At 40.7% G+C, this 27,222-nt stretch overlaps 1 protein-coding gene across 3 annotated transcripts; it reads right to left on the bottom strand.

The window, feature by feature from the left end:
• Window positions 1-1,523: 1,523 nt before the first annotated feature.
• POGLUT1 (protein O-glucosyltransferase 1) lies at window positions 1,524-27,222 on the bottom strand. 3 transcript variants are annotated; one of them, XM_017875457.1, is made up of 11 exons: window positions 27,035-27,222; window positions 26,231-26,321; window positions 24,695-24,838; window positions 18,486-18,621; window positions 15,788-15,909; window positions 10,566-10,625; window positions 8,998-9,097; window positions 6,930-6,988; window positions 5,253-5,420; window positions 4,406-4,462; window positions 1,524-3,955 (listed from the first exon to the last, which is right to left on the bottom strand). In XM_017875457.1, exons 1-11 carry the CDS (start codon window positions 27,117-27,119, stop codon window positions 3,799-3,801), a joined length of 1,179 nt encoding a protein of 392 aa, XP_017730946.1. In that variant the 5' UTR covers window positions 27,120-27,222; the 3' UTR covers window positions 1,524-3,798. The 3 variants fall into 3 exon arrangements, with proteins under 3 accessions (XP_017730946.1, XP_017730960.1, XP_017730950.1); XM_017875471.1 differs by having other exon boundaries at window positions 26,878-27,133; XM_017875461.1 differs by lacking the exon at window positions 27,035-27,222 and adding an exon at window positions 26,490-27,028.

The raw sequence follows: 27,222 nt of genomic DNA, 5'->3' as shown, positions 1-27,222 counted from the left end.
GAGGTAAACAGACAAGTACAAAATCTGAATAACATTTGCTGTATTTAAAGACAAAGATGCTCTTATTGGCTCTTCAAAGGGCAGGTGAGGATTTACATTGATCCAATTCTTACAGTCTTATCTAATCATCCTTTGGAGCCAGTAACAATCTGTATATAGGATCCAGTTAAGCCAACTGTCTCCATTCCTCCATCCACCCACCCACCCACCAGTTCTTTGGGATCTGTTCTGTGTGAGGCACTGTGCTGGATCCTGGAGACATCAAGATGAGTAAAACTAGATTCTCACCTATTAATAAGTTCACAGAACAGTAGGAGAAACAGTCAAGCAACTACAGTAATGTCATATAATACAGGCATAAGCAAAGTACCATGGTAGCCCCTTACTGCCTCGAGGAATGAATGAAAGGAGTCAGAAAGAAGGTGATGTTTGAGCTAAAACTTGAAGCTCAAGTTTGATATATGGGAAACATTAAATGGGAAACATTCCCAGGGAAATGAATCTTCAGCTCCTAATCTAAAGGATAGCAAATTTTGTTCCTATTTTAATTAGAGGAAATTAAAATTCAGAGACAATGCTTACACCTAGTAGGGCCTCATAGTGACAAGGCAAAACCATAGTACAACTCAGAAATCTGGACAGACTCACAGCACCTAAGAACACAGTCCCTGTGCTTTGCTAGTACTAAACAAAACAAAACAAAAAAACACACAAAAAAATCCAACTTTAAGCATCTGCTTATTCCATGAAATGATCTTACCAAGCATGTTCAACTTCTCTAAGAAGGTCAACAGACTTAAAATTTTGTGGAAAAGAGTTTAAAAAGCCTAATAGATTTCTGACAAATGGAATGTCTGATAATTATGTGACTGAATCTCACATTTACTAATTCCAAAGCTAGTTAATACCAAATAGGTCTTAAGAGACAAAAGAAGAGAGGTGATTTCTCTGTGGAAAGGGTGGGCCTAAGGGGCAAGGATAGTTCTAAGTCATCAGACTCNTTTTTTGTAGAGCTGAGGTCTCACCATGTTGCCCAGGCTGGTCTTGAACTCCTGGGCTCAAGTGATCTTGAGCCTTGGCATCCCAAAGAGCTAGGATTACAGGTGTGAACCACTGTGTCTGGCCTATTTGTGCTCTTGTTTGTAGTCAGTCTAGGGGTTAAGTGTAGGGAACTCTTGGAGGGGACCCAAATGAGTCAATTAAGTTTTTTGCCCTTGGGAATTTTGGGCTGAGACAGAGTCCAATAGGCAAGGGAACTGCATTATGGTAGCACCCTGGAAACAGTCAAAATTCTTGCTGAGATTCCTGGAGGTGCCCTTGCTTCTATCCTTCTAACCACTATGAAACCTTTTTAGATTCCAGGAGATGCCCTCGTATTCTTCTAGTAAGTTACTTTGCTTAAACTAGCAAGAGGCAGTTTCTGTTCCTGACCACTAGGAAAATCTGACCTGATATAGTAGAATAAGGTGGGTCACTGACAGCACATAGATAACACTCCCGAAATAAATAAATAAAAAGCATTATTTGTGTTATCCAAGTATCCCACTTCATTCAAATAAACTATTCTTTCCTTGAAGAAAAGCATGGCCATTAGCTCTCTGAAAAGGAAAGGGTAAGTTTGGGACTGAACTAGTAACAACAACAAATAAAACCTTCAAAAGTTGTGGGGAAACAAATTATTTTCAAAAACAAACCATTTACATAGTTATACCATCCTCATATCATCTACACTGAGGTAAACAGACAAGTACAAAATCTGAATAACATTTGCTGTATTTAAAGACAAAGATGCTCTTATTGGCTCTTCAAAGGGCAGGTGAGGATTTACATTGATCCAATTCTTACAGTCTTATCTAATCATCCTTTGGAGCCAGTAACAATCTGTATATAGGATCCAGTTAAGCCAACTGTCTCCATTCCTCCATCCACCCACCCACCCACCAGTTCTTTGGGATCTGTTCTGTGTGAGGCACTGTGCTGGATCCTGGAGACATCAAGATGAGTAAAACTAGATTCTCACCTATTAATAAGTTCACAGAACAGTAGGAGAAACAGTCAAGCAACTACAGTAATGTCATATAATACAGGCATAAGCAAAGTACCATGGTAGCCCCTTACTGCCTCGAGGAATGAATGAAAGGAGTCAGAAAGAAGGTGATGTTTGAGCTAAAACTTGAAGCTAAATGGGAAACATTCCCAGGGAAATGAATCTTCAGCTCCTAATCTAAAGGATAGCAAATTTTGTTCCTATTTTAATTAGAGGAAATTAAAATTCAGAGACAATGCTTACACCTAGTAGGGCCTCATAGTGACAAGGCAAAACCATAGTACAACTCAGAAATCTGGACAGACTCACAGCACCTAAGAACACAGTCCCTGTGCTTTGCTAGTACTAAACAAAACAAAACAAAAAAACACACAAAAAAATCCAACTTTAAGCATCTGCTTATTCCATGAAATGATCTTACCAAGCATGTTCAACTTCTCTAAGAAGGTCAACAGACTTAAAATTTTGTGGAAAAGAGTTTAAAAGCCTAATAGATTTCTGACAAATGGAATGTCTGATAATTATGTGACTGAATCTCACATTTACTAATTCCGAAGCTAGTTAATACCAAATAGGTCTTAAGAGACAAAAGAAGAGAGGTGATTTCTCTGTGGAAAGGGTGGGCCTAAGGGGCAAGGATAGTTCTAAGTCATCAGACTCCAGAGTTTTAATCTAAACATTTTTCTTCATTATGTTAGAAAGAGCACCCTGAGATATTAAACTACTACCCAAAACATCTTTTCAAAAGGGAAAAAAGGAAAAGGAGGCACTCCAACATGGATTTGCACTAAAAAAAGTATCTCCTATATATTTAAAGTTGAATGCTCTTAACTATCAAATGAACGGCACATTCACATATGAAGACTTTTTGTGGTTCCTGCAAGACAATGAGAGTGTGAATGACCCCTTCTGTGGCCAATTTAAGAAGGAAAAATATTAAAGGTATGCAAAGGGTGAGGAAGAGCTGCTGCTCTATGTATAGTTCCATTAAAGAATGAGGACTACTTCCTAAATTTATTAAGAGGCTTTGTCTTGTTTGTTTGTTTTCTTTAGAGAGACATTAAGAAGTAGGGCATGAAGGCACAAAAAGGGAACCCAAAATCCAATTGCAATAATTACTCATGCAATTGGCCTCTTTATATGTGGCATTATAGAAACCTCCTGAGTAACAGAGTTTATGATTTTACAAAAGAACTCCTATATCATTGCATGGCATGGCTACCGCTTCCTTAGACCATTCAGAGAATGATCCCCAAGTATTTTTCATAAACCCCATAGGGTTTCCTACATTAAAATAAAGTGACAGAGATCACACCTAGGATAATTTCACAGTTCCAGCAATGAGTTGTACTACTTCCAAATGATGAATTTTCTGCTCCAAATAATGGGACAAAGGGCATCATCACATGGACACAGTCAATTTCACAGTGATGGACACATACAGGTGGATGATCTGAGGCACAAGCTGTGATTGGTCTTAAGAAAATTAAAGGTAGAGTTGGGTTCAAAATCCACATCTCATGATTTCTGGTCCTTATTCATCCAAAAAGTTGAACTGCTTCATATCAGTGTGTTAGACACATTTTAAATCTTTCTCAAGAGTTGCTCTGGGTGCAGCATGATAAGGAAAACCAGGTATTTGGCTTGATAACAGGTATTCAAGGTATAGGTGCCAGGCTTATGGTAAGCTTCTCACCGTAGGATATCTGACATCTGTTGCCACAAAGAGGACTATGGTCCTATGATGACTACTATAGTTCAGTTTTCAACATTTTGGGAATAATTTGATCATAACTTTTCCTTCTTGTTACATTGTAAGACAGGAATTTAGAGTATTCACTCAAGAGGTTCTCCCAGTAACAGGTGATATCATCCATCTGCAAGTGGTTCCTAATAAACTGGCTTCCCCTAGAGACAAGATTTAACAAGAAAATGTTAAAGCACAGAATTTAATAATAATAACAGTGTGCATCTGAGTGCTCACCTTGTGCCAAGCATTATTCAGCATTTTATATAAATTAATTCATTTGAGCCTCAAGAACCAACCCTATGGCAATCATATCCACATACATGCACGCAGCAATAGAACTTAACATCTTTTTCCTTTAAAACAACTTATAAACAGCCAATGTTCATACCTGTTTAACTACCTCAAAGATTTTAGTCTACTTCTATAAAGCTTAGGCATATGTAGACGTGTGTATATGTTTCCCCCCAGGACAGCTTTAGTTCTGAATTATCTCCATATGATGAGGATAAAATACAGATATCACCATGATAACAATATTCAGGTAACTTTGGCTAGGGCATAATGGGGATGACAAAGTAAAGTGGAAAGGGAAAATGAACAGAACTCACCTTTCAGCAATCTCTTGAGCTACATCATCATTTGCTTTTACAAATTGTAACAGCTCTCTAAAATGAAAAGAATTTTAGACTCTGAAATGTAGACCAACTTCATTAGCACTAAGTCAGAAAGACCATATAGATTGAGGTCTATGGATAATTTTAGGTATGTGGATGGTGGATTATTTCCTTAAAGATATCAGGGTTCTCTCAAGAACAAAATAATAAAAAAAAAACCCACACACTGATTAAAGATACCCTATTGTAGATTTGGGACATATTTGAGAAAATACAGAAGTTACATTATATATTTACATATATTTTGTATATTTATATTTTACAGTATATTATATATTTATATTTATTACATATTTATATATAAATATATTTTTATATATAGAAAAAAATATATATACACAGATATCACCATGATAACAATATGCTGATAACTCTGGTCCTTCTCTATACCTCTTCCTTGCTCCTCCCATCATGAGGGGAAATTTGCCGAAGCTTCACTTGAATCAATTCTCACGCTGCATCTGAAAATCCTTTTGACAATATAATAAGATTGAATATCCCTATCTTTAGTCTTGGAGAGATTAGAGCTTTTTAACTTCATTTTGTCTGAATGTTTCATTTGAAACCAGTATTAAAGCGCTTTTTCAAATTAAATTCCACTTATAGCCTACTTGGATAATAATGCAATACTATGTATGTAAACCAAGAGGAAAAAAAGCTTTCAATGGAAAAAAATCATAGGACTAAATGTCTTACATGACTGGTTTTAAGGCATTAAGGCATTTTTAAAAGCAGATTGGAAGGGTCTTTAGAAACTCTGCATTGGGGGATAACTGCTTACTGGACATTGGAGAGATCTGTTTTGACTGGGATATAGTGAACCCATGGCTTCAGCTGTGGATAGAAGAATTCTAGCCACTCATCACCAACATGGAAAACAAGTGAGCCACACAGGAAGAGATGTTTAAACCGGAAACTTGCAGCTACACCTCGAAAATTAAACAGATACCTGGGGAAAAAAGAGCAAAATACACTTGATGCTATATGCCTGTTGCCACAAATATGACCTTTTATGCTTATTCTCCCCTCCCCTTCTTTCATGATTCCTCTCCACTCTCTTTCCACTTTGATTTTTCAAGGACACATTGTATGTTCCTAAGGGGTTTCTATCAACTCTTTGCTTTACCAGGGCTAGGACTACAGGTTGTTCTGGGAATGTCAGGGTGAGGAAAAATAGGGGATTATTTTCTCCAGACAGAGCTAGATAGGGTCAGGAGCTGGGTGCCGGGTAGAGTGTATACAGGGCTCAGAAGGAAATGACAGTTTGTAGATTTGGAACATATTTGAGAAAATAAATGTTCAATGGTAAACATAGAATATAAAGAGTGAAAAAAAAAATTCACAAGCTTTCTAGGCCTAATGTCTCTAACTAGTCATGGCCTCCCAAAGCCTTGTTTTTCCTCTAGTGTACCCCATCTGCTCAAAGGTCTCCACTGTTTCCTAGACATCACCCTCTTCTCTTAAAGTATAGAGCAATGGTCCCCAACCTTTTTGGCACCAGGCACCGGTTTCATGGGAGACAATTTTTCCATGGATGGGTAGTATGGGGGAGATGGTTTTGGATGAAACTGTTCCACCTCAGATCATCAGGCATTAGATTCTCGTAAGGAGCACGCAACCTCGATCCCTTGCATGCGCAGTTCACAATAGGGTTTGTGCTCCTATGAGAATCTAATGCCAAGCTGATCTGACAGAAGGCAGAGCTCAGGTGGTAATGCTCACTTCCCCACTGCTCACTTCCTGAGTGATAAGGGCCCTCTGGTATAGAGAGGAGAATAAGGAAAACCTAATCAATTTTCAGAGATTGCCCACAGGAAAAAAAAAAAGGCTTTCTTCTCAGCATTTCTCATGCATGCACCTGTCTCCAACCAGAGTTGCTTTCCATGTAGATCCTACTCTGTGTGTCACTGGCATTTCTAACTCTGAGCCACCCCCACCACTGCTGCCCTCCTCTAGACCTGGTTTTACCTGTTCATCGAATTCTTAGTCCTGGAATTTTATTTTATTTCTCTTAGAGACAGGGTCTCACTATGTAGCCCAGGCTGGTCTTGAACTCTTGGGCTCAAAGGATCCTCCTACCTCAGCCTCCCAAGTAGCTAAGACTACAGGAGCATGCCAGCACACTAGGATAATAATTCTAATATTTATTAACTGAGAAATATTTGTTCTAACTTCAACTATTGAGTGGGTGGGGCATATGGAGAGGTAATTACATTACTGTGATTACTAGCTAGCATGCAGCTATCTGTTGTTCTGTTCTACAGATGTTCCATTCTTCTCTACAGTCCCTGCAGAACTCAGGTCAGTGCATACAGGCCCTCAGGAAAAGCTAGTGAAATGAATTAATGCAACTTTCATTTACTCCAGCTGGGCCTTCATATTAAAGTTCTCACCCAAAGTGAAGCTATTTCAAAAGCAGTATGGAAACCAAAAGAGTCAGGAGTCCTGGAAATCTTACTTGTACTTGCAGTGATCGACAAGATGGACATCCTTAGCAGCTGGCTTTCCTAAGGTATCCTTTAAGTGGGAAGGAAGTTATTAGTATTAGCAGCAACAGCATTTATTGTGATCACTGTGCACCAAGCATTGTTAAACATTTCATCAACATTACCTCATTTAAGCTTCATAATCAATATACTCAGGAGACATTATTATTCCCATTATATAAATGCAGAAGCCAAGGCTTCGGAAGTTGATTTGCTCAAGGTCATTGTGGCTCTAAATAGAAGACAGAGTTTTAACCAGGGCCTGTCTGATTTCAGAGTTTAAGCTCACCTAAAGCCATGTTGCCCTCCTTTGAATTCAGATGTCACAGCCCGCAGCACACTTCACTCTGTGTAAATTATGTATGCAGAGAAGATCTCAAGTGCTGGCTGATAACCTTAGGGGTATATACAGCCCATACTCAAATTATGTTGGGCATGCAAAGTATTTAAAAAAAAAAAAATCAAATCATCGCCAACATTTATAGGTAGTAGGATATTTCTTGCAAAATCCAGACTTCCAATCTTTCTTGGGGAATAAAAAGGATGATCTGGCAAACTGGGCTCTTATTAACACTTGGAAGTGTTAGTATTCTCTCTTGCTCACCTACTGATAGCACCTGCTGGTCCCTGGGGACATCTGAGTTTGAGATCCCCATGTACACTCCATCCATCTTAGCAGATGGTAAACTCCTTGATGAGGGGACAAGTTTTGTTTGCTTCTGCAGCCTCCCACAGTAGATGCTAACAACTTGTATTCTAAATGAATACATTTTCATATTTTATTATTTAACAAAGTTTTATAAGCTCACTTGCTCCTATCTGATTAAAAAACTGTATGAAATAATACATACACCTCAGATTTACTTAGTTTTCTCCCAAGAAGTCTAAAGCTTTTTCTCATAGCATCCTCATATGGTATATGGAAATGTCATATAAAGGAAGGTTAAGGCTTTAATGTCTTTGATTAAGGCAAAAAGCCATAGAGTTAAGAGGAGAGAGTGGATTGTAAACCAATGGTCCCATTTCTGGCTTCACCTTAGAATCACTTGAAAAGTTTTAAACAAATGAAGATTCCTGGACACCAGCCCCAGAGATTCTGACTCATTTAATTCATTTTTTAAAGCTCTCTGGTTGTATTGTACAGCCAGGGTTGAGACCATTGATTTAAACCAGGGGTTGGCAAACTACGACCCATAGGCCAAATCTGACCCACTGCTTGTTTTTGTCATGGACTAAGAAATTTTTACATTTCAAATGGTTAAAAGAAAAGGCAAAAGAAGAATATTTTATGACAAAATTACATGAAATTCAAAATTCAGTGCCCATAAATAAACTTTTACTTCTTTTATTTATTTTATTTATTTTATTTTTTTTGAGATGGAGTCTTGCTGTCACCAGGCTGGAGTGCAATGGCACAATCTTGGCTCACTGCAATCTCTGCCTCCCAGGTTCAAGCAATTCTCCTGCCTCAGCCTCCCGAGTAGCTGGGATTACAGGTGCGTACCACCATGCCCGACTAATCTTTCTATTTTTAATAGAGACAGGGTTTCACCATGTTGGCCAGGCTGGTCTCAAACTCCCGACCTCAAGTGATCCACCCGCCTCAGCCTCCCAAAGTACTGGGATTACAGGCGTGAACCACCATGCCCGGCCATAATAAAGTTTTTATAAGAACACTGCCAGGCTCATTCATTTACAAACTGCCTATGGCTGCTTTCATACTACTGCTGGCAACTACAACAGAGACCATATGACCTGTAAAACCTACAATATTTACTATTTGGCCCTTCCTGGAAAAAGTTTGTGACCCTTGGTTTAAACCTTCAAAGTAGTGCAATATACTAGTCATAATATGGCCAGAAAAGCAATGTAAGTTTGAAAAAGGAGAATTTACATATATGCTAATGCTGGTTCATGGAACTTTCTTTACATTCACCTCACCACTGAGAGGAAACCTAATCTCAAATTCTACCCAGGTGGCAATGTTCTTTGAGTGAGAATGTTCACTGCTGTAGTTCTACTCAGATGACTGGTGATTACTTTCATAGATTTCCAGGCCTGGTTTTTGGTGTATTCCGCATCAACAAGTTTTGGATTTTTTCGAGACAGAAGAATGAGAGGATCTCGTTCTGGACTTGTCCTATAAAAGAAACACGTGACATAAAACTGTGCGGCCTGTATTAGAATACTGTTCCCAATCCCTGAAAGGTGAGCAGGACTAGGACCCAAGGCAATGACTCTGCACAAATTGACAATTCACTGGTGCCGTGACAGCAGAGGAGGGGTACACTGGGTACTGCAGCATCTAGGTCGTCCAGGGCTGGTCCCGTCTGTACCTTTAGGGTTGGGGAGTGCTTGGCCCTTCTTTGTCTGCATTTGGTCTTAAAGGGTATGTTGTTCAGGTCACTATAGTCAAATCCCAGGGAATGATTTCCCTTTTAGGAAAGTTCATGTAGCTTCTATAATCACTGGTGCTTATAACTGTGAGGCTAGCTAGTCACCACTCACTAAAACAGCTACATGACCTTTGTTATGTACACTCTGTACAGTCCAGTATAATATTTAATTTTTTAAAAATGCACAAAAACCAAAGGGCTTAAAACCTAATGACTATATGTGGAAAAATTTCTAGTGATGTTCCAAATAGCAGAGGGTCTTGACATGTGAGGCATCATGGATTCCTTGATAATCTGTTAAGAACTATGAACCAACCTCCTCTCCTTCCCAGAAAAATGCACATATCCCCACATAATTTCAAGGGAGTCCTAAAACTCTTGAAGTCCAGACATGGTCCCCAAGTTAATTTGTGACTTCAAGATTTAAGAATCAAAGAAGTTGGTAAGAAACAGGACATAGTAGCTGGATAATCAATTTACCTCCTAAAGTCTATCTCCTAAGCGAAGAGGAGGGTGAAGAGAGAGTATAATCTCTGGCAAGGACTCACTTGCTAAAACTACAAAACCTTCTCCCTTCACAGTCTTTTCTATTCATCTACTTCACAGATATTTATTGTATATCGACATGCTAGGAACTGTTATTGGCACTGGGACTATGGAGCTGAACAACACAGGGTCCTTCTACTACCTTTGCCATTTTTCTCTTCTCTTTCCTCCCTGCTCTCTTCTTCATTTTCAGCAGTCTCAGTCTGTGCTCTTAACTACTACTTGGCAGCCACATGTTCTGATAAAAAAGGCAGTTAAGAAATATGGTGTTGAGTCCTGCTCTGCATTAACCAGCAGAGTGACTGTGGCATGATCATAAGCTACTCCTAGAAACTGATCATAAGCTACTCCTAGGGACTGTAAGAAGACACCCATCTGTTGTGTTTGACATCACACAATCAATGGCCAACACACTTGTGACACTATGTAAAATATCTGCTAAATGACTGAAATGGATGAACTTTACTTCTTTGAATATCAACTCAGTCAATGGTGATTTGGGCAAATAATGTGAATTATTCTCAAATCTAAAATTGTGATTCCACATTTCTTTCTTTGTTATCTTAGCTTTTCCTTTGAACTACAGAGCTTGTCATACCCTCGAGGTTACTTATATTTTACATTACTTGGAAGAATATATTTGTAAAATGTCAGAAAATAATTCACCTTGATCCTCGGAAATATGCTGTAGAGTTTTTCTTTTTCCATGGCCACTGTGCTGCTGACCTAAGAATACAGAATTTAATTAGTTTCAATATATCTTTTTCAACTATATAAGAATGTGCTTTAACCATTTCTGAAGATTAGTTCAGAGCTTCATATTTCTAAATGAGTCTAATCAAAGCTACTCAAAAGAAAAAGCCCTAAAGGACACTTTGTTTCCTTTTGCTACCATTTCATGGCTCTGGAGGTGCTATCCAGTTGCATCACAAATCTACTCCCCATTAACAAGTTAACAACACTGAAAGAAAAGCCCCCAAACCCTGAAGGTCATGATTAGGTGTCTTTATAATTTGGCAAATGTGGATTTCCTCTGTACCTTAAGTAGGGTGCTACTGATGAAATTAATTATGTGAACAAAACTGCAAAAAAATTAAAAAGCATCAGAAATGGAATGAAAGGGAAATCACTTTCTGATTTTATGTTTTCCATAGGTGGGAAGTGTCATTAGATTTAGTCTGATATTTGAAAAGCACCTTTGTATTCTTAAAGCCAGACTAAGTGCTCCATAAAGATGAAGTCCTTGAAACTCAGATCTCAGTACACATTACCACGGCCAGCCTTCCTTACTGAAACTGCTAGCTCACAGATGCATCATTCTTAACTTGCTTCGTAGGAACCCTCCCAGTACAGAAGTCTATACAGCATCTTCCTCTGAAAAAGGAGGCGGGGGGCTGAACTGAAGTTAATGAGGGATTGGTGGGCTGTATTATAGTAATGGAGAAACTCAGGATATAAACTTTCTAGGCATAGATCCTTTTCAGATACATATAATGTCATGCTGCTTATTTTCACTCAGCTGAGAATGCTGCTCAGTATTTTCCAGGTCCTCAGACCTCCACCCTCAGCCAACCTGGCTCATCCTCTGGCCTTTTCTGGATGGATCACCTTTACCTGATTCTCCAGTCTAAGGCCAGAACTATCTTGTTTACCCCCTACTTCTTCCTGCCCAAGCAGAGACACTATAGCACTGGATTTTGTTGTTTTGTTTTAGTGGAAAATATTTCATGCTCCTCATGCAAAGTTCTCATGAAAAAGCATAAAGATAAAAGTAAGAAGTCCTCTGGAATCTCCCCGTCCACAGGTAACAATGTAACATTTTAGCCAAGAATTTCCTGGCAATCATTTCTTCATATTAGTAGCTTTCAATTGGGGGTGATTTTGCCCTTCCCTCCCACCCAGGGGACATTTGGCCATGTCTGTAGACATTTTTTATTGTTACTACTAGGGGACTGCTACTGGCATTTAGTGCGTATAGATCAGAGATGCTGCTAAACAATCCTACAGTGCTCAGGATAGCTCCCAGGACAAAGAATTATCCAGCCCAAAATGTCAGCAACACTAATACTGAGAAACTTTGCTCTGTGTAACAGAGGTCACACCACACATACTGTTAGGTAACAATCATTTTTTATTTTTTTGAGACAGAGTCCCAGTCTATTGCCCAGGTTGGAGTGGAGTGGCGCATCTCTGCTCACTGCAACTTCCGCCTCCCGGGTTCATGCCATTCTCCTGCCTCAGCCTCCTGAGTAGCTGGGACTACAGGCACCCACCACCACACATGGATAATTGTTTGTATTTGTAGTAGAGACGGGGTTTCACCATGTTAGCTAGGATGGTCTCGATCTCCTGACCTCATGATCCGCCCGCCTTGGCCTCCCAAAGTGCTGGGATTACAAGCGTGAGACACCGCGCCCAGCCCAGGTAACAATCTTAATAGGAAATATAAATAATAATAACAGCCAACATCTATATAGCACTTCACTATGTTACAGACATTGTTATAAGTGCTTTGTAAATATAAAATCATTCTCACAATCTTAAGAGGTAGGTTTTATCATCCCTATTTTACAAATGAGGTCCTTCAGAGGTTAAGCAACTTGTGCAGAGTCATGTAGCTAATAAGAGTCAGGATTTGAACCCAGAGCCTTTAAAACCTACACTGCCTTTCCATTCATGCACTATATTCCATTTTATAACCTCTGGCAAAGACTCACTGCAAAAATTCCATTTTACAGTCATATTATGATTCACTTCACACTTTATTGATGGGCTTTTGGGTAGTTTCCAACTTTCTGCTCTCAGAAACAACATGGTAGTAAACATCCTTGTATAGAAATCTTTGCACACTTGTCTAATTCCTTAGGATACATTCTAGATGTGAAACAGCTGGGTCAAAGGATACACAGTATACATTTCCAATTTTGATACATATTGTCAAACTATCTAACAAAAAATGTATCAATTTATACTCAAAGTTACTTCTCTTTATTTCCTTGGTTCCTGGGGAAGCTGTATTTAATATACATACACAGACCCAAACTGTGTATCACTGTTCTCTCTCTTTCATTCTCCTAACCTACCCATCCTTCCTCAAAAGACCTAGCTTAGGACTTGTTTCTCCAGGCAAGCGCTAACAGTGGCCACCACAGCCTGGTGCTACCCCAGCCCTCTTTTTTAAGCTCTCTCTGACAATAACAAATGAAATACTTAATCTGTAAAGAACAATGAATTCTTCTACAGAGTGCAATATAAATCAGTGGGCACAAACTCCCAAAATATCAGAAAAATAGAACGAAAAATGGCAGGCAGACATCAGTGCAGATAGATAAACAAGTAGATTATTAAATTTTCAAGGTAACCAATGAACATCACTAGAGATTCCAAACAGAGGGTTCTAAAAAACAAAATGGCAATTCTATAACCATGAATAAATTCAATTGAATAAAATAGGAAGGTATCAAAAGAAAAAAAGCATCCATATAAGATTACACTTTAAAACATTCTATCTGCCTAAAAATTGTTTACTAGTTTACATGGGGGAAAATGGTATTAATAACTACATGGTGGAGTAACTGGATAACACCTTGACCCCAGGAGTTTGAGTCCAGCCTGGGCAACATAGTGAGATCCTGCCTCTTAAAAATAAACAAACAAACAAATAAATAAATAAAGTGACTGCTTCATATGTACTGACATGGAAAGATTACTTAGATACACCAATAAGTTAGGGGAAAAGTTGCCTAAGTTATACATATTTGTAAAATTTTATGAGCATATATAGGTTTCATAATCAGTTAAAATGTTTTTAAAGATTTTAAAACAAGGCAGCTGCATGGCAGGTGGGAAAACAGCTACAAAAGAAGAATGTGAAAAGGGTATTTGCAAGTACCTGAGGGGTGGGGTGGGGAAAGGATTAGAAAACCAAGGCCAAGGCCAAGAATAACTTAGGGGAAAAAAGTTTAAAACCTTTTTTCCAGCTTAGTGTGGTGGCTCATGCCTGTAATCCCAGCACTTTGGGAGGCCAAGTGGGGAGGATCACTTGAGCCCAGGAGATTGAGATCAGGCTGGGAAACATAGCAAGACCTGTCTCTACAAAAAATTTTAAAAACCAACCAACCAACAAACAAAAAACACACCTTTTTCCCCCCGTCTCAAAATTATGTTCAAAACCCAAAATAAACAAGGAATGACAGTCTCAATGTCAGGAAAACACAAGGAATATTAACCAGTAAAGAAGGTTGGATAAAGCACTTGGAAACCAGGACTTTAGGCCTAGATTTGCTTCTGACCTTGACCAGATCACTAAACCTTTCTGTGCCTTCATTCCCTTATCCCTGAAATAAAGGGCTGGACAAAGACAATTGCTAGTTCCAGTTCTGTAAAATATGAGACTGTTATTATTTTTTAAAATTTTCAAATTATACCCACTGGAGAAGTTTGTTTTTTAACAAAGGGCTCTACCCACCACTGAGGACTGCAGCCCTGTACGTTTCTTCAGGAAGGGAATATTCCCTTAATCCTCTTTGAATCTTCAGCCACACTTGGGAGAGGTGATAGGTATTTATGGAAACAAGGTTGAATTGTTTGCTTTCCTTATACCTGAGAGAAGGCCTATAATGACTGTGTTTCTGCAAGTTCCCTAGTTAAGCACCAAAGTTGTCTGAATCATGATGTAAAATGTAGCTAGGTAAGAAATACCTACAGCTTGGATGAGCTACACAATCTAAATTCTGAAATGATAGCAGGATGGAGTCAACAGGCCAAGGCATGTCTCAGTCATGAATCAGAGAGGATCTGGAATAAGCTTGTACTTGAGATGCTTATGGGACATTTATGCTCCCTCAGCCCTGCCTAAAGTATTTAGTTCTCAATTGCCAAGTACGTTTATATTCTTCCAAATAATTTTCTATCCCCCACATGACACGGTCAGTCATTTTTTCTTACTATGAAAGAACGCACTCTTATGTAAAGAATCTTAAGTATAGAAAAACTGAAAATACTGACTGGGCGCAGTGGCTCACACTTGTAATCCCAGCACCCAGTGGGTGGATCACTTGAGGCCAGGAGTTCCAGACCAGCCTGGTCACCATGGTGAAACCCCATCTCTACTAAAAATACAAAAAATTAGCCGGGTGTGGTGGTGCATGCCTGTAATCCCAGTTATTCAGGAGGCTGAGGCAAGAGAATCACTTGAACCTGGGAGGGAGAGGTTGCAGTGAGCCGCAATAGCACCACTGCACTCCAGCCTGGAGACAGAACGTGACTCTGTTGCAAAAAAAGAAAAATTTAATTTAATTTAATTTAATTTAAAAAAAGAAACATTTAAAATAGAAAACAAAAGTCTGTGACAATCCCTTGCAAAGAGGCATTGCTGATAGTTTAGGATGGACTATTCAGCCCTTTTCTATGGATATGTAAACATTATTAGACATATACAAAATTGTTTATGTTACAGTTTTCTGTCCTTAATTTTTAACTTAAAAATTAGTTACTTAAAAGTAAATAGGCTGGGTGTGGTGGCTCAGACCTGTAATCCCAGCACTTTGGGAGGCTGAGGTGGGCGGATCACCAGAGGTCAGGAGTTCGAGACCAGCCTGACCAACATGGAGACACCCCATCTCTACTAAAAATACAAAATTAGCCGGGTGTGGTGGCGCATGCCTGTAATCTCAGCTACTCAGGAGGCTGAGGCAGGAGAATCACTTGAACCTGGGAGGTGGAGATTGCAGTGAGCTGAGATTGTGCCATTGCACTCCAGCCTGGGCAACAAGGGTGAAACTCTGTCTCAAAAAAAAAAGAAAAAAGTAAATAATTGGTTGTATTCTATGGCTTATTTCAAAAAATCCCAGAAAGAGAAAAAAATAAAACTTCTTTAAAGGACCTACCTTACCAGATCTTCTCTGAAGAGGTCCCACCGTCCAAGACCTGTAGGATAAATTGGCCAAACAGCAGGTCCCCCTTCCCAAAATGTCCAAGCAGGATACATGATATCATGGTACTCTGATGTCTTCAACAAAAACAGACAGGTCGTTCTAAATCAGTCTTGGAACAGAGTGAAAAGAGGCAACTGCAATCATGCCACTGGATCTGGACAGCCTTGGTTTAGTGTCACATTGCCAAAGATACATTTTCCCTATTTTCCAAAGTCTAGCCTGTAGACATTAAAAGGCAAAAGTGACTATGGATTAAAAGTCATGGGCTCACTGAATTCCAGAATTTAGAATCACATTAAAGGTCAACATTTTCAGTTCCCCCAAATTCTGTTTTCCTAGAGGATATATACTGTTAAGATTTTCAATTTAAGGAAACAATATGCCCAATTCTGAAAAATCACAGAGCTCTCTCATTGCTTAACTATTACACTTAAGAGTTTACACTGTCTTATTTGTCTTATTTGGTTATTTCCCAATGGGATTTTTTGAGAGCAAGAGCCAAGAAATACAGTGCAATGGTTAAGAGTGTGGGCTCCTGAGGTGGATCATATGGGTTTGGATGCTGACTCCACCTCTTTACAGCTCTAGGCAAGTTACTTAATGGTTCTATGCCTCAGCTTCCTTATCATTGTAATGGGGGAAACAATAATATCAATAATATGATCTACCTAAAAGGCTTATTTTGCATATTAAATGAGTTGATACACGTAAAAATCTTAGAACTGTATCTGGCACATTTTACGTACTTGATAAATATTAGCTAGTGTTATCTCATACTATGGCACTGTTGGGCTCACATTGATTGGTCAATACATTCTTGGTTATTCATCGATTGGAGTCAGAAGTATGGATGAGCAGAATGAGAGGAAGGGGTGTTATCACATATCTTTTCAAAGAATTTTAAGGCTGGGCAGGGTGGGTCACACCTGTAATCCCAGCACTGTGGGAGGCCGAGACAGGTGGATCACCTGAGGTCAGGAGTTCGAAATCAGCCTGGTCAACATGGTGAAACTCTGTCTCTACTAAAAAATACAAAACAAAACAAAAAAAATAGCCAGGCATGGTGGCGGGTGCCTGTAGTCCCAGCTACTCGGGAGGCTGAGGCGGGGAATCACTTGAACCCAGGAGGTGGAGGTTGTAGTGAGCCAAAGTCGCGCCACTGCAGTCCAGCCTGGGCAACAGAGACTCTGTCTCAAAAAAAAGAAAGAAGTTTGAAACCATTTGTTCCTTTTTTTTTTTTTTAAATCCACCTGCCTTGGCCTCCCAAAGTGCTGGGATTACAGGAGTGAGCCACTGTGCCTGGCCTCCATTTGTTCCCTTTTATGGTTACTTCTGTTAAAATCTGGCCACTGATAAACCTCTAACTCTACTGTTTCTTCCACTGGAAATACATGCACAATATGCTGTTTGCTGTCTCTCAAATATGTAAAAAAAAATGATGTGATTCCTCAAGCATCTTAAACATAACAGCTATTCAATAGAAGCTGCACAATTAACTATAAAGTTGACAGAGTAAAACCCTCCCTTGGAAACTAGAAGTCACTGATTTAAAAAACAGGAGGAAAGTAAAGATGAACGGAAAGTTAGTATACCAATGGTCATACTTCATTATCCACAGAAACAATAGATAGATAACAAACACGAAGTCCCTACTGACTTACATGGGAGCCTCTATCTGTTCTTCTGGGTGAGTTTCACGACAAACAATGGAACCAAGCACTTTTGAGAAATGAGGCTAGATCATGGGAAATGCAACACAAATGTGGCCTCTGCCCACTTGCAACACAGGAAATAAAACAAGTCTAGGGAGAAAGTAAACTGTGATAAAGAAAAAGTGGGGACAAAAGGTCCCTCTGCTTTGGACAAACCAAATCAGAGATAGTGTTCCTTTCCCCAAATTCCATGGGGTTTTCCTCAATTCACTCCTACCCCATAGAATCTTCCATCCACTCTCTTCTAGCCTTCCCACCCCCACCCACAAATGCTTTCCTTGTCTCTGGGGAACCAAGGCCCATCCCTGGCGATACAACATTTATATGAACCTGAGCACTGACAAGATATTCCTTGCCCCGAATTCCCTAAGCCCACAGGTGTGTCCTAGCTACTCCAGTCTTCCCGAGGTTATCTCTGGCCTATCCCTTCAATGCACTGCCTGCACACACACGGTGTGGAGTTATCTGGCACCTTCAGGTTCACTTTTAGCCATGCTGGGCCCCTGGAATATGGTGACAGATGGGACAGATGATACCCAGCACTATGGCTGAATATATACATAGTAGGAGCTCAATAAACTTTTGGAATGAAGGTGTTCCCTAACTCCAAGCTTTCTAGGACTCCTTCCTCCCATGCTCTGTAGGATCTTCGAGACCCACCTCTAATTCCTGTAGGTTTCTCAGGCCTCTCACGCCCTCGCCTCCATCTCCAGCCCTATAGACACTGAAGCAATCTTACATGACTTACCAGTTCTCAACTTCCTCTCTTCTGTCTTTTTGCTCAATCACTGTGACGCTAATAGAGACACAGACCCATTTCTGTACCTCAGTCCTCATCCTTACCATCGCCCATCAGACTATGTCACAGGACAATGATCTCATGCTCATAACCTGGAGGACCACACTCCATCCACCCATGTGGCTCTCCCTGCACTTACCTTACTGAAGGAGAAGACTGGGATGGCAGGCTCCATCCATTTAGGAACCTGAGGATAATCTCGTACATTGATCACCATCTCCATGTCAGGGAGACGCCCAATCACTTCCAAAATAAAGTGTTCAACACCACTACACCTGTCAACCAGACATACCATAAATTCAGCAGAGCAGTGCCTACAGGCTCTAGGACAAGGTGAGGTCCCATTCACATTTTAAAGTAAGACAAGCCAGTGTTCCAGATCATCAGCCTACTGCAAAGTCCCCTGAAAGCAATGCTTCTAAAGGGGTTATTCTGCTTTTTTGTATTGTGCAAGTTCACTCCTAGCTAAGCTCCTCCAGCTTAAAATACTTAATAAAATTTTCCAAATAAATCATCATAGCTTTGAAGGGAATATTATTGCTACTTCTACCACTTTATTCATTCTTCTTTTTCTTATTTCCTTTATATGGAATAGTTAAATTAGTAGACAAGATACAAACTCTCGTAACAGCTGAAATAGCTAATTTTCTACCTGTGTTCCTCTGGCTTTGCTTCTCACAAAGACATCATTTTTATTTCCATTATAATTAAGTCTCCTAGTTTATGAGAACAGATAGAAAACCTTTCATTATCTTCAACCTGAATAAAGAACACTATCAAAATCAATTCTGCAAGCCAGAAAAAGTATTATATACATAATCATAAATATTGTAACATAGCTTTCTGACTAGATTCCCGGGCATCCTCAGAGGATTTCTTGAAAGAAAAAGAAGATACACTGACAGTTTAGCTGGTTTCTGCCTCATTCTTTGAGGTCCTGACCAGCACTATGCTAGAGGCAGCATTCAAAGGCTTGATCAAAATTTCCTGGTAGCATGGAAACGACTGATTTAAAATATTGTTTTACTATTTGGGAGACTTAGGCAGAAGGGTTCTTTGAGCCCAAGAGTTCTAGACCTGCAACATAGTGACACACTAGGCAATGTAGTGAGACCCCCTAGCAAAAAAACCCAAGGGTTTTATATATAGGGAGATAATTGCAAAAAATATCAATGGTTCACAAACATAGGAAAAGATGCTCAACTGTATTAATAATAAAGAAATACCAATGAAACTAGATACAAATTTTACCAATCGGATTGACAAAGATCAAAAAGTCCAATAGTGCAGTGTTGGTGAGGGTGTGAGATCTATTCCCAGCATATGATATATGAGCTATGGAAGTGTTTAGCCTCTTTGTAGGACAATTAGCTTCTATTTACCAAGATTTCTCTTTTTTTTTTTAAATTTTTTTATTTGAGGCAGGGTCTCTTGCTCTGCCACCCACGCTGAAGAGTACAGTGGCATGATCACGGGCTCACTGTGGCCTCAAAAATCCTAGGAGCAAGCAATCCTCTCACCTCAGCCTCCTGAGTAGCTGGGACTATGGGTGTATGCCATCACACCTGGCAAGTGTGTGTGTGTGTGTGTAAAGACAGAGTCTTGGTATGTTGTCCAGACTGATCTTGAATTCTCGGGCTCAAGTGATCCTCCTACCTCAGCCTCCCAAAGTGCTGGGATTACAGGTGAGAGCCACTGTGCCCAGTCTATCTATCTATCTATATATTTTTTTTTTTTGAGATGGAGCCTCACTCTGTGGCCCAGGCTGGAGTGCAATGGCACAATTTCAGCTCACTGCAACCTCCACCTTCTGGTTTCAAGTGATTCTCCTGCCTCAGCCTCCTGAGTAGCTGGGATTACATGCACAGGCCACCATGCCCAGTTAATTTTTGTATTTTTAGTAGAGACAGGTTCTCACCAGGTTGGCCAGGCTGGTCTCGAACTCCTGACCTCAGATGATCTGCCCGTCTCAGCCATCCAAAGTGCTGGGATAACAGGCATGAGCCACTGCACCCAGCCTATTTATCAAGATTTTAAAATGACATTAATTGGCCTAGTTATTATACTTCTAGGAATTTAGCCTACATATATATTTACATGAGTGTTCACGGTAACAAGGATGTTCACTGCAGCATTGCTTGCATTATCCAAAAAGCAAAGGGATGTGGTGAGGGATAATGTAAATGTCCACTAATAGAGGGCTGAATAAAGAAATCCATATAATAAACTATTATGCAGCCATGAAAAAGTGAGGCGTTCTCTATGGACTCTTATGGAACAATCTCAAAATCTACCGTTATATGGAGAAGAAATCTAAGTGCAGAACAGAAGATAGAGCACGTTTTAGTTTGTTGATAAGTCTAGATGCTTGTATATGTATAGACTATTTCTAGAAGGATATACAAGACACATAATTCTTATTGTTTTTTGAAAAGAGGTCTCAGGGACTAGCGGTCTGAGGTGGAAGAGAAACTTCCTTTTCACTGAATGTCTTTTGGAGGTATCCAAATATTTTAGCATGGTAAAATAGTCATCGGCTGCCTGAAGGTGGGGCATGGGGAGGAGAGGGAGACAGGGAGATGCAGGAGAGACGGACTGCAAAGAGGCAGCCAGGCTCCAGCCTGGGTGACAGAGCAAGATTCCCTCTCAAAAAAAAAAAAAGGATTGTATCTAGACCTAGAAAGATATTATTTCTAGCTATATGGGAATCTTCGAGATATCATACCACTGTGTGTATTTCATTCAGGATTGTGTTTTGGAATACTGCATTCTATTTGTATTTTGTCCCTCTCTGTTTTTTAATTTTACCATGCTAAAATATTTGGATATTTTACATATCCAAAGTGCATGTAATATTCTTTGACACTAAAAGAAAAGAAATCTAGTTAAAAAGTTTTTAAAAAGTTGCAGTACAACTTATACATTACAGCGAAAACACTCATATTTCTTTCACATTTGGCTTTTAATTTAATTTTTTATTTTTTGAGATGGAGTTTCTTTCTTGTTGACCAGGCTGGAGTGTAATGGCTTGGTCTCAGCTCACTGTAACCTCTGCCTCCCAGGTTCAAGCAATTTTCCTGCCTCAGCCTCCCAAGTAGCTGGGATTACAGGTGCCTGCCACCATGCCTGGATAAATTTTTTTGTATTTTTAGTAGAGTCGGGGTTTCAACATGTTGACCAGGGTGATCTTGAACTCCTGACCTCAGGTGATCCACTCACCTCAGCCTCCCAAAGTGCTGGGATTATAGGTGTGATCCACCATGCCCAGCCACATTTGGCTTTTAAAATAGTACTCTCTTAAATAATTCCATTTATAGAAAACTCTAGAAAATAATCCATAATTCGAGAAAGTAGTCATCAGCTGCCTGAAGGTGGGGCATGGGGAGGAGAGGGAGACAGGGAGATGCAGGAGACAGGGACTGCAAAGAGGCAGAAAGAATATTTTGGTTGTGATGGAAGGTTCATTATCTTGGCATAAACATACATGAAGACTTAGTGTACACTGTAGGTTTTATTTTTAATTGATAAATAATAATTGTATATATTTACAGGATACAATGTAATGTTTTGATATATGTTTACATTGTGGAATGAGTATATCAAGTTAATTAACATAGCCTCATATACTTTTTTTGTTGTAGGAACATTCTATACTTTACATGTAATTTATGTTAACCACACCTCAGTAAAGCTGTTATTAAAAAATACCATTACAACTAAGTTTTGAAATGACTTATCTCTAGAATTAGATAAATCTCTGGTTCCTCTGCTCATCCTTGAAATGTGGAGTTTATATTTTATTTTATTCAAAACTGAATTTTTAAAATGTCACATAGGTTTCTGAAACTGGATAGATTAAAAGTATCTAGACCTGCCTGTAATCCCAGCACTTTGGGAGACTGAGGCAGGCGGATCACAAGGTCAGGAGTTTGAGACCAGCCTGATCAACAAGGTGAAAACCCGGCCGGGCGCGGTGGCTCAAGCCTGTAAAAGGAGTGCTGAGCAAGAGAAATCCTTGAACCGTGGGACGGTGGAGGTGCAATGAGCCGAGATCACGCCACTGCACTCCAGGCCTGGGTGGACAGAGTGAGATCCTCTCAAAAAAAAAAAAAAAAAAAAAAATAGAACCTATCTAGACCTAGAAAGATATTATTTCTAGCTATTCGGGAATCTTTGAGATATCATACAACTGTGTGCACTTCATTCAGTATTGTGTTCTGGAATACTGCATTCTATTTGTATTTTGTCCCTCTCTGTTTTCCTTAGTTGTACGTGTAGCTAGGATAGGGAACTTTCAGTGTCATTGGAAATATACATTACTTTATTGCTAATGAAAGGTACTGTACTCCCTTCAGAACATTTCTAAGCTCATGATTATGATCAAAATGTTCTGAGCTCAGGAAGAAGAGAATTGTGCCTTTCAGAAACTTTGAAAGCATTTCATTTCATTTGGCAATTGTTCAGCAAACTATTAAACATTGGGTAAGCTTTCAAAGTCCAACAATGTGTATATTCTTATTTTCTTTCTCATTTGTGGAAATTAAAAATTCCCCCAGACTCACAATTTCTATTTAAAGTCTCTATTATTGAGTCCCAAATAATGAAACAAATGTCTGTTTAAAATACCTTAATGATTTTTTCCTCTACAACCTATTTCCCCTGATATCTGATAGCCAAAGGGTAACTGATTTCCTCAGGGTTCTGGGATATTAAATAATCTTTCTTTTTCATTGTTCTTATTATTATTTATTTGAGACAGGTCTCGCTCTGTCACCCTGGCTGGAGTGCAGTGGCATAATCATGGCTCAGGCTTACTGCAGTCTTGACCTCCTGGGCTCAGGTGATCCACTCACTTCAGTCTCCCAAGTAGCTAGGACTACAAACACATGCCACCACACCCAGCTAATGTTTGTATTTTTTGTAGAGATGAGGTTTTGCCATGTGGCCCAGGCTCGTCTTGAACTTCTGAGCTCAAGCGATCTTCCTGCTTTGACTTCCCAAAGTGCTGGGATTATAGGCACAAGCCACCATGCCCAGCCTGTTTTCTTGTTTACATTTATTTATTTATTTGTTTATTCATTCATTCATTCATTCACTCACTCTTGCTGCCCAGGCTGGAGTGCAATGGCGCAATCTCAGCTCACTGCAACCTCTGCCTCCCGGGCTCAAGCGATTCTCCTGCCTCTCAGCCTCCTGAGTAGCTGGGATGACAGGCACGCACCACCACACCCGGCAAATTTTGTATTTTTAGTAAAGACAGGGTTTCTCCATGTTGGTCAGGCTGGTCTCGAACTCCTGACTTCAGGTGATCTGCCCGTCTTGGCCTCCCAAAGTGCTGGGATTATAAGCCTGAGCCACCACACCCGGCCTTGCTTACATATTTATAACAGTAAATATTAAATTGTTACAAAGTTGTTATTAAATACAAATAATATAAATCTTTATGTACAAATTGATAATTTTTTTGCAACTCTGCACATGTATTTTACTTTTAATGACAGAATAGGGATTGTTTAGAAAGATGCTCTTACATAAGGGAATATTATGCCCTCTGAGTTTTGTATCTTCTAATATCTTGAGTTAAAAAAAAAAAAAAACTCCAAAATGCAATGCTGCCTAAAACCAACCTCCACGCTCAGCCCATGACCCTCCCTGCCTACCACCCTGCCTTCAGCCAAATGACATGGTACCTCGGGTCTCACACCTGAATTTCTGAAGTCCTGGCTGGCGTAATTTGCAGCACTAGTTACTCCTGTTTTTTAGTTTTTATATTTTTTTATAGACAGGGTCTCACTCTGTCATATTATTTGCCACTCTGTCAGATTATTCGTCATAATCCAGGCTGGTCTCAAACTCCTGGGCTCAAGCAATCCACCACAAAGTGCTGGAATCACAGGTGGGAGCAACCACACCCCATCTAGTTACTCCTCTTGACTCTACCACCTCTCCTTGAATATTCAGTATCTAGAACTACACTGGCCCATGACAGACATTCAACCAATTCCTCCTCCTCCTTCAGTCCAGCTCCCTCCTGCTAGGCCTCATTGGCCTGTACCCTGCTGCTACTGTATCCCGCTGCTACTGTATCCCAGGGAAGGAGCAGAAGAGGCAGAGCCACCACCAGTACTACCAGTGATGAGCCAAGTCTCACAGAGCAGACAGGCTTTGAGAGTAGCTCACAAGAAAAATTCCCAGGCAAGGAGAAGAGCTTGTTGCTATTTCATAGTCTGCCTGAAATGGGAGGAGGGATCTGCTTGCTAGTCCCATGAATTGGCTCCTCTATAAAAGGGTATCAGGTAAGCCTATATGTAATAAAGTCAGAAGATATATCTACCTCGTAACTCTTACCTTGAGGGGAACATGCAGTCATTTTCCCGGTATAGTCTGTTCTTAATGATCTGATAGTGGGTCCCTAGCTTCCGTCTGACTACCTCTGCCATCATCTTCCTGGAGATGCCTCCTCGGAAAGGAGTTAGATCCTCTTCTATGACACTGGGAAAGAATGGGAGTCATTAAGGAAAGCAGGCCAAGAGAGTGGTGCCATTCCACCTACTTCCTAAGTGCATTTAGGTTTTGTATTAGAGAACACAGTAAGTGGAAGGAAAGAATCAAGGGTGAGAATGAACAGCTCTTCCCTAGAAGCCCTGTAGGTAATCTGAAACACCAATGGCAATAAAACAATAAAAAGTAGAAAGTGGGTCAATGTCTCTTCTTCCTCCCTCCATCTGGATTGCCCCTCCCTTGGCAGTTCTGTATTCCTCTTTCACCACTCATGCCACACCTGTGTCCTTCTAGTCACTTCAGTCCTCCTGGCATCTCCTCCCAATCCCACAGGAGGTGAAGTTTCTGCCTTACAGTTTAGCATGGACTCTCTTGTTCTGGTCTGTCTGGTCCACGCTCTCCCCGATACCCCCTTACTCTGATAGCCTGACAGCAGTAACCAAAATTACACTATTTTATATTCCTTTTAAAGTTGAGTGCATAGTAAGTTTTTAATAAGTATAAGCATCCAGGGAATTTTTTGAGGAGTCAAAAACAACATAAAGCGGAGCTTAAAAGACCCTGTTATTTAGCTGATGAAGAATCTGAGACCCAGAGGAGTTGAAGTGGCTTGGCACAGGGGTAACCAGTGGGAGTACCGGCACTAACACCCAAGTCTGTTTTCAGAGTTATCTATCTACCATACCTCATCCTGGCCCTGAGGTGCATTCTCTCTCTGAGACGGAGTCTCACTCTGTCGCCCAGGCTGGGGTGCAGTGGCGTGATCTGGGTTCAATGCAACCTCTGCTTCCCGGGTTCAAGCAATTCTCCTGCCTCAGCCTCCTGAGTAACTGGGATTACAGGCATGTGCCACCACGCCCAGCTAATTTTTGTATTTTTAGTAGAGACAGGGTTTCCACATGTTGGTCAGGCTGGTCTCGAACTTCTGACCTCAGGTGATCCACCGGCCATGGCCTCTCAAAGTGCTGGGATTACAGGCATGAACCACCATGCCCAGCCTGACGTGCATTTTCTAAAGATAACCATCAGGAAATTTAGGACTAGATTCAGCTATAGATGGGTTTATTTCCTCAACAATATTTATTGAGCACGTACTGAGGGCTAGCACCAGGGAGACAACAACAAATAAGACACAGACCCTGACCTCAGGAAGCTTGCAGCCCAGTGGGGAAAAACAGATGCACGTGCACTGAATCCCACAGTCAGTCAGTGGTTAGGCTGAGACCACCTGAGCCTTTCCCATCCCAGAGCATTTTTATTTCCTAGAAAGAGAAAAACATCCTTGCCTTTCTGACCACTGCAACCAAAATCTCTCGAGGATGTTAGAATACTTCCTGTGACAGCAACTAAACTCTCAAAGACACATCAAAGAAAATAACTCACCCATGGTAGCAGCTGCAGTTTTGACTTGAACATGGTTCGTAATTCTCCAAAGACCTGTTAATTTGGTCAATAAATACTTTCCATTTTGAACCTTTAAAAAGTGAAGTAAATCAGAGTTAAAAAAAAAAAGTCTCCTGAGCGTTATTTGCTAACACCACACAGGCAGAAGCAACAGAGGACCAAAACTTTCAGAAATCCCCTTCCCATCCAACTGACGGAAACGAAACGCCAGGGAGGAATTTTTGTGTGTGTAACTCACACTCATGTCAAGTCTGTTCCTCTACCCGGGTGTCAGGTGTCCAAGAAACTGGAAAATTCCCAAGCTTAACGCCCAACCGTCAGAATGCTATGGATAGTGACGCGGACTATCACTTTCTACTAATCAAATTGAACTCCACAAAGAGGATCAGTTAAAAGTTACAGACATTAAACCCCTCTTCTTGTCTTCTGGCAACGCATATACACACGCGCGCGCACGACATTCGCCCCCATCCCCGACCCTCAGTGTTTCAGGCAGGTCCAGAGTAGCCAAGCACGGGCGACGCCTCCTGCGGTTGAACGGGGAATTCCCTCTCCTCCCCGTCATTCTGAATTCTGGGGGATGGGTTACTCTCCAGCGTCCAGAGCAAGAGCAGAGACCCCGGCACCTCACTCTCCGCCGCAAGGCGCCCCGGTGCCCTCTGCCCAGATCCTAGCTATAGCGGCCACAGCATCTTCCTGGGCGCCGGCCGCGCGGGGGAGCGCCTCGGGACTACGACCAGACCACGAGCCCAAGGGGCAGGCTCGGCACTGCCCGGAGCCCACCTGACTCCTTCTGGCGGCCCTGCGCTGGGGGCAGGAGGAACAACAGCAGCCAGAGCCGAAGCGGCGAGCTAGCCCACCACTCCATCGCCAGCCCACCTAACTGCAGATTCCCCGCCTCGGCGCTGGCAGAAGCGCGGCCCCGCACAAAGATGGCCACCCTGCCTCCTCCCCCCGGGCCCCTCCTCCAG

This window comes from Rhinopithecus bieti, unplaced genomic scaffold (assembly GCF_001698545.2).
Source record: "Rhinopithecus bieti isolate Rb0 unplaced genomic scaffold, ASM169854v2 scaffold_1251, whole genome shotgun sequence".
Taxonomy (NCBI): Eukaryota; Metazoa; Chordata; class Mammalia; order Primates; family Cercopithecidae; genus Rhinopithecus; species Rhinopithecus bieti.
Note: the sequence above shows the minus strand (reverse complement) of the source record. Positions and strands in the feature narration are given on the sequence as shown.

Coding starts and splice junctions, on each gene's coding strand:
- POGLUT1 (XM_017875457.1), bottom strand. CDS start 27,119: ATGGAGTGGTGGGCTAGCTCGCCGCTTCGGCTCTGGCTGCTGTTGTTC. Junction 24,839..26,230: donor AACTGCAGCTGCTACCATGG/GTGAGTTATTTT, acceptor ATTCTTTCCCAG/TGTCATAGAAGAGGATCTAA. Junction 15,910..18,485: donor CAGTCTTCTCCTTCAGTAAG/GTAAGTGCAGGG, acceptor TTTTTGTTGAAG/ACATCAGAGTACCATGATAT.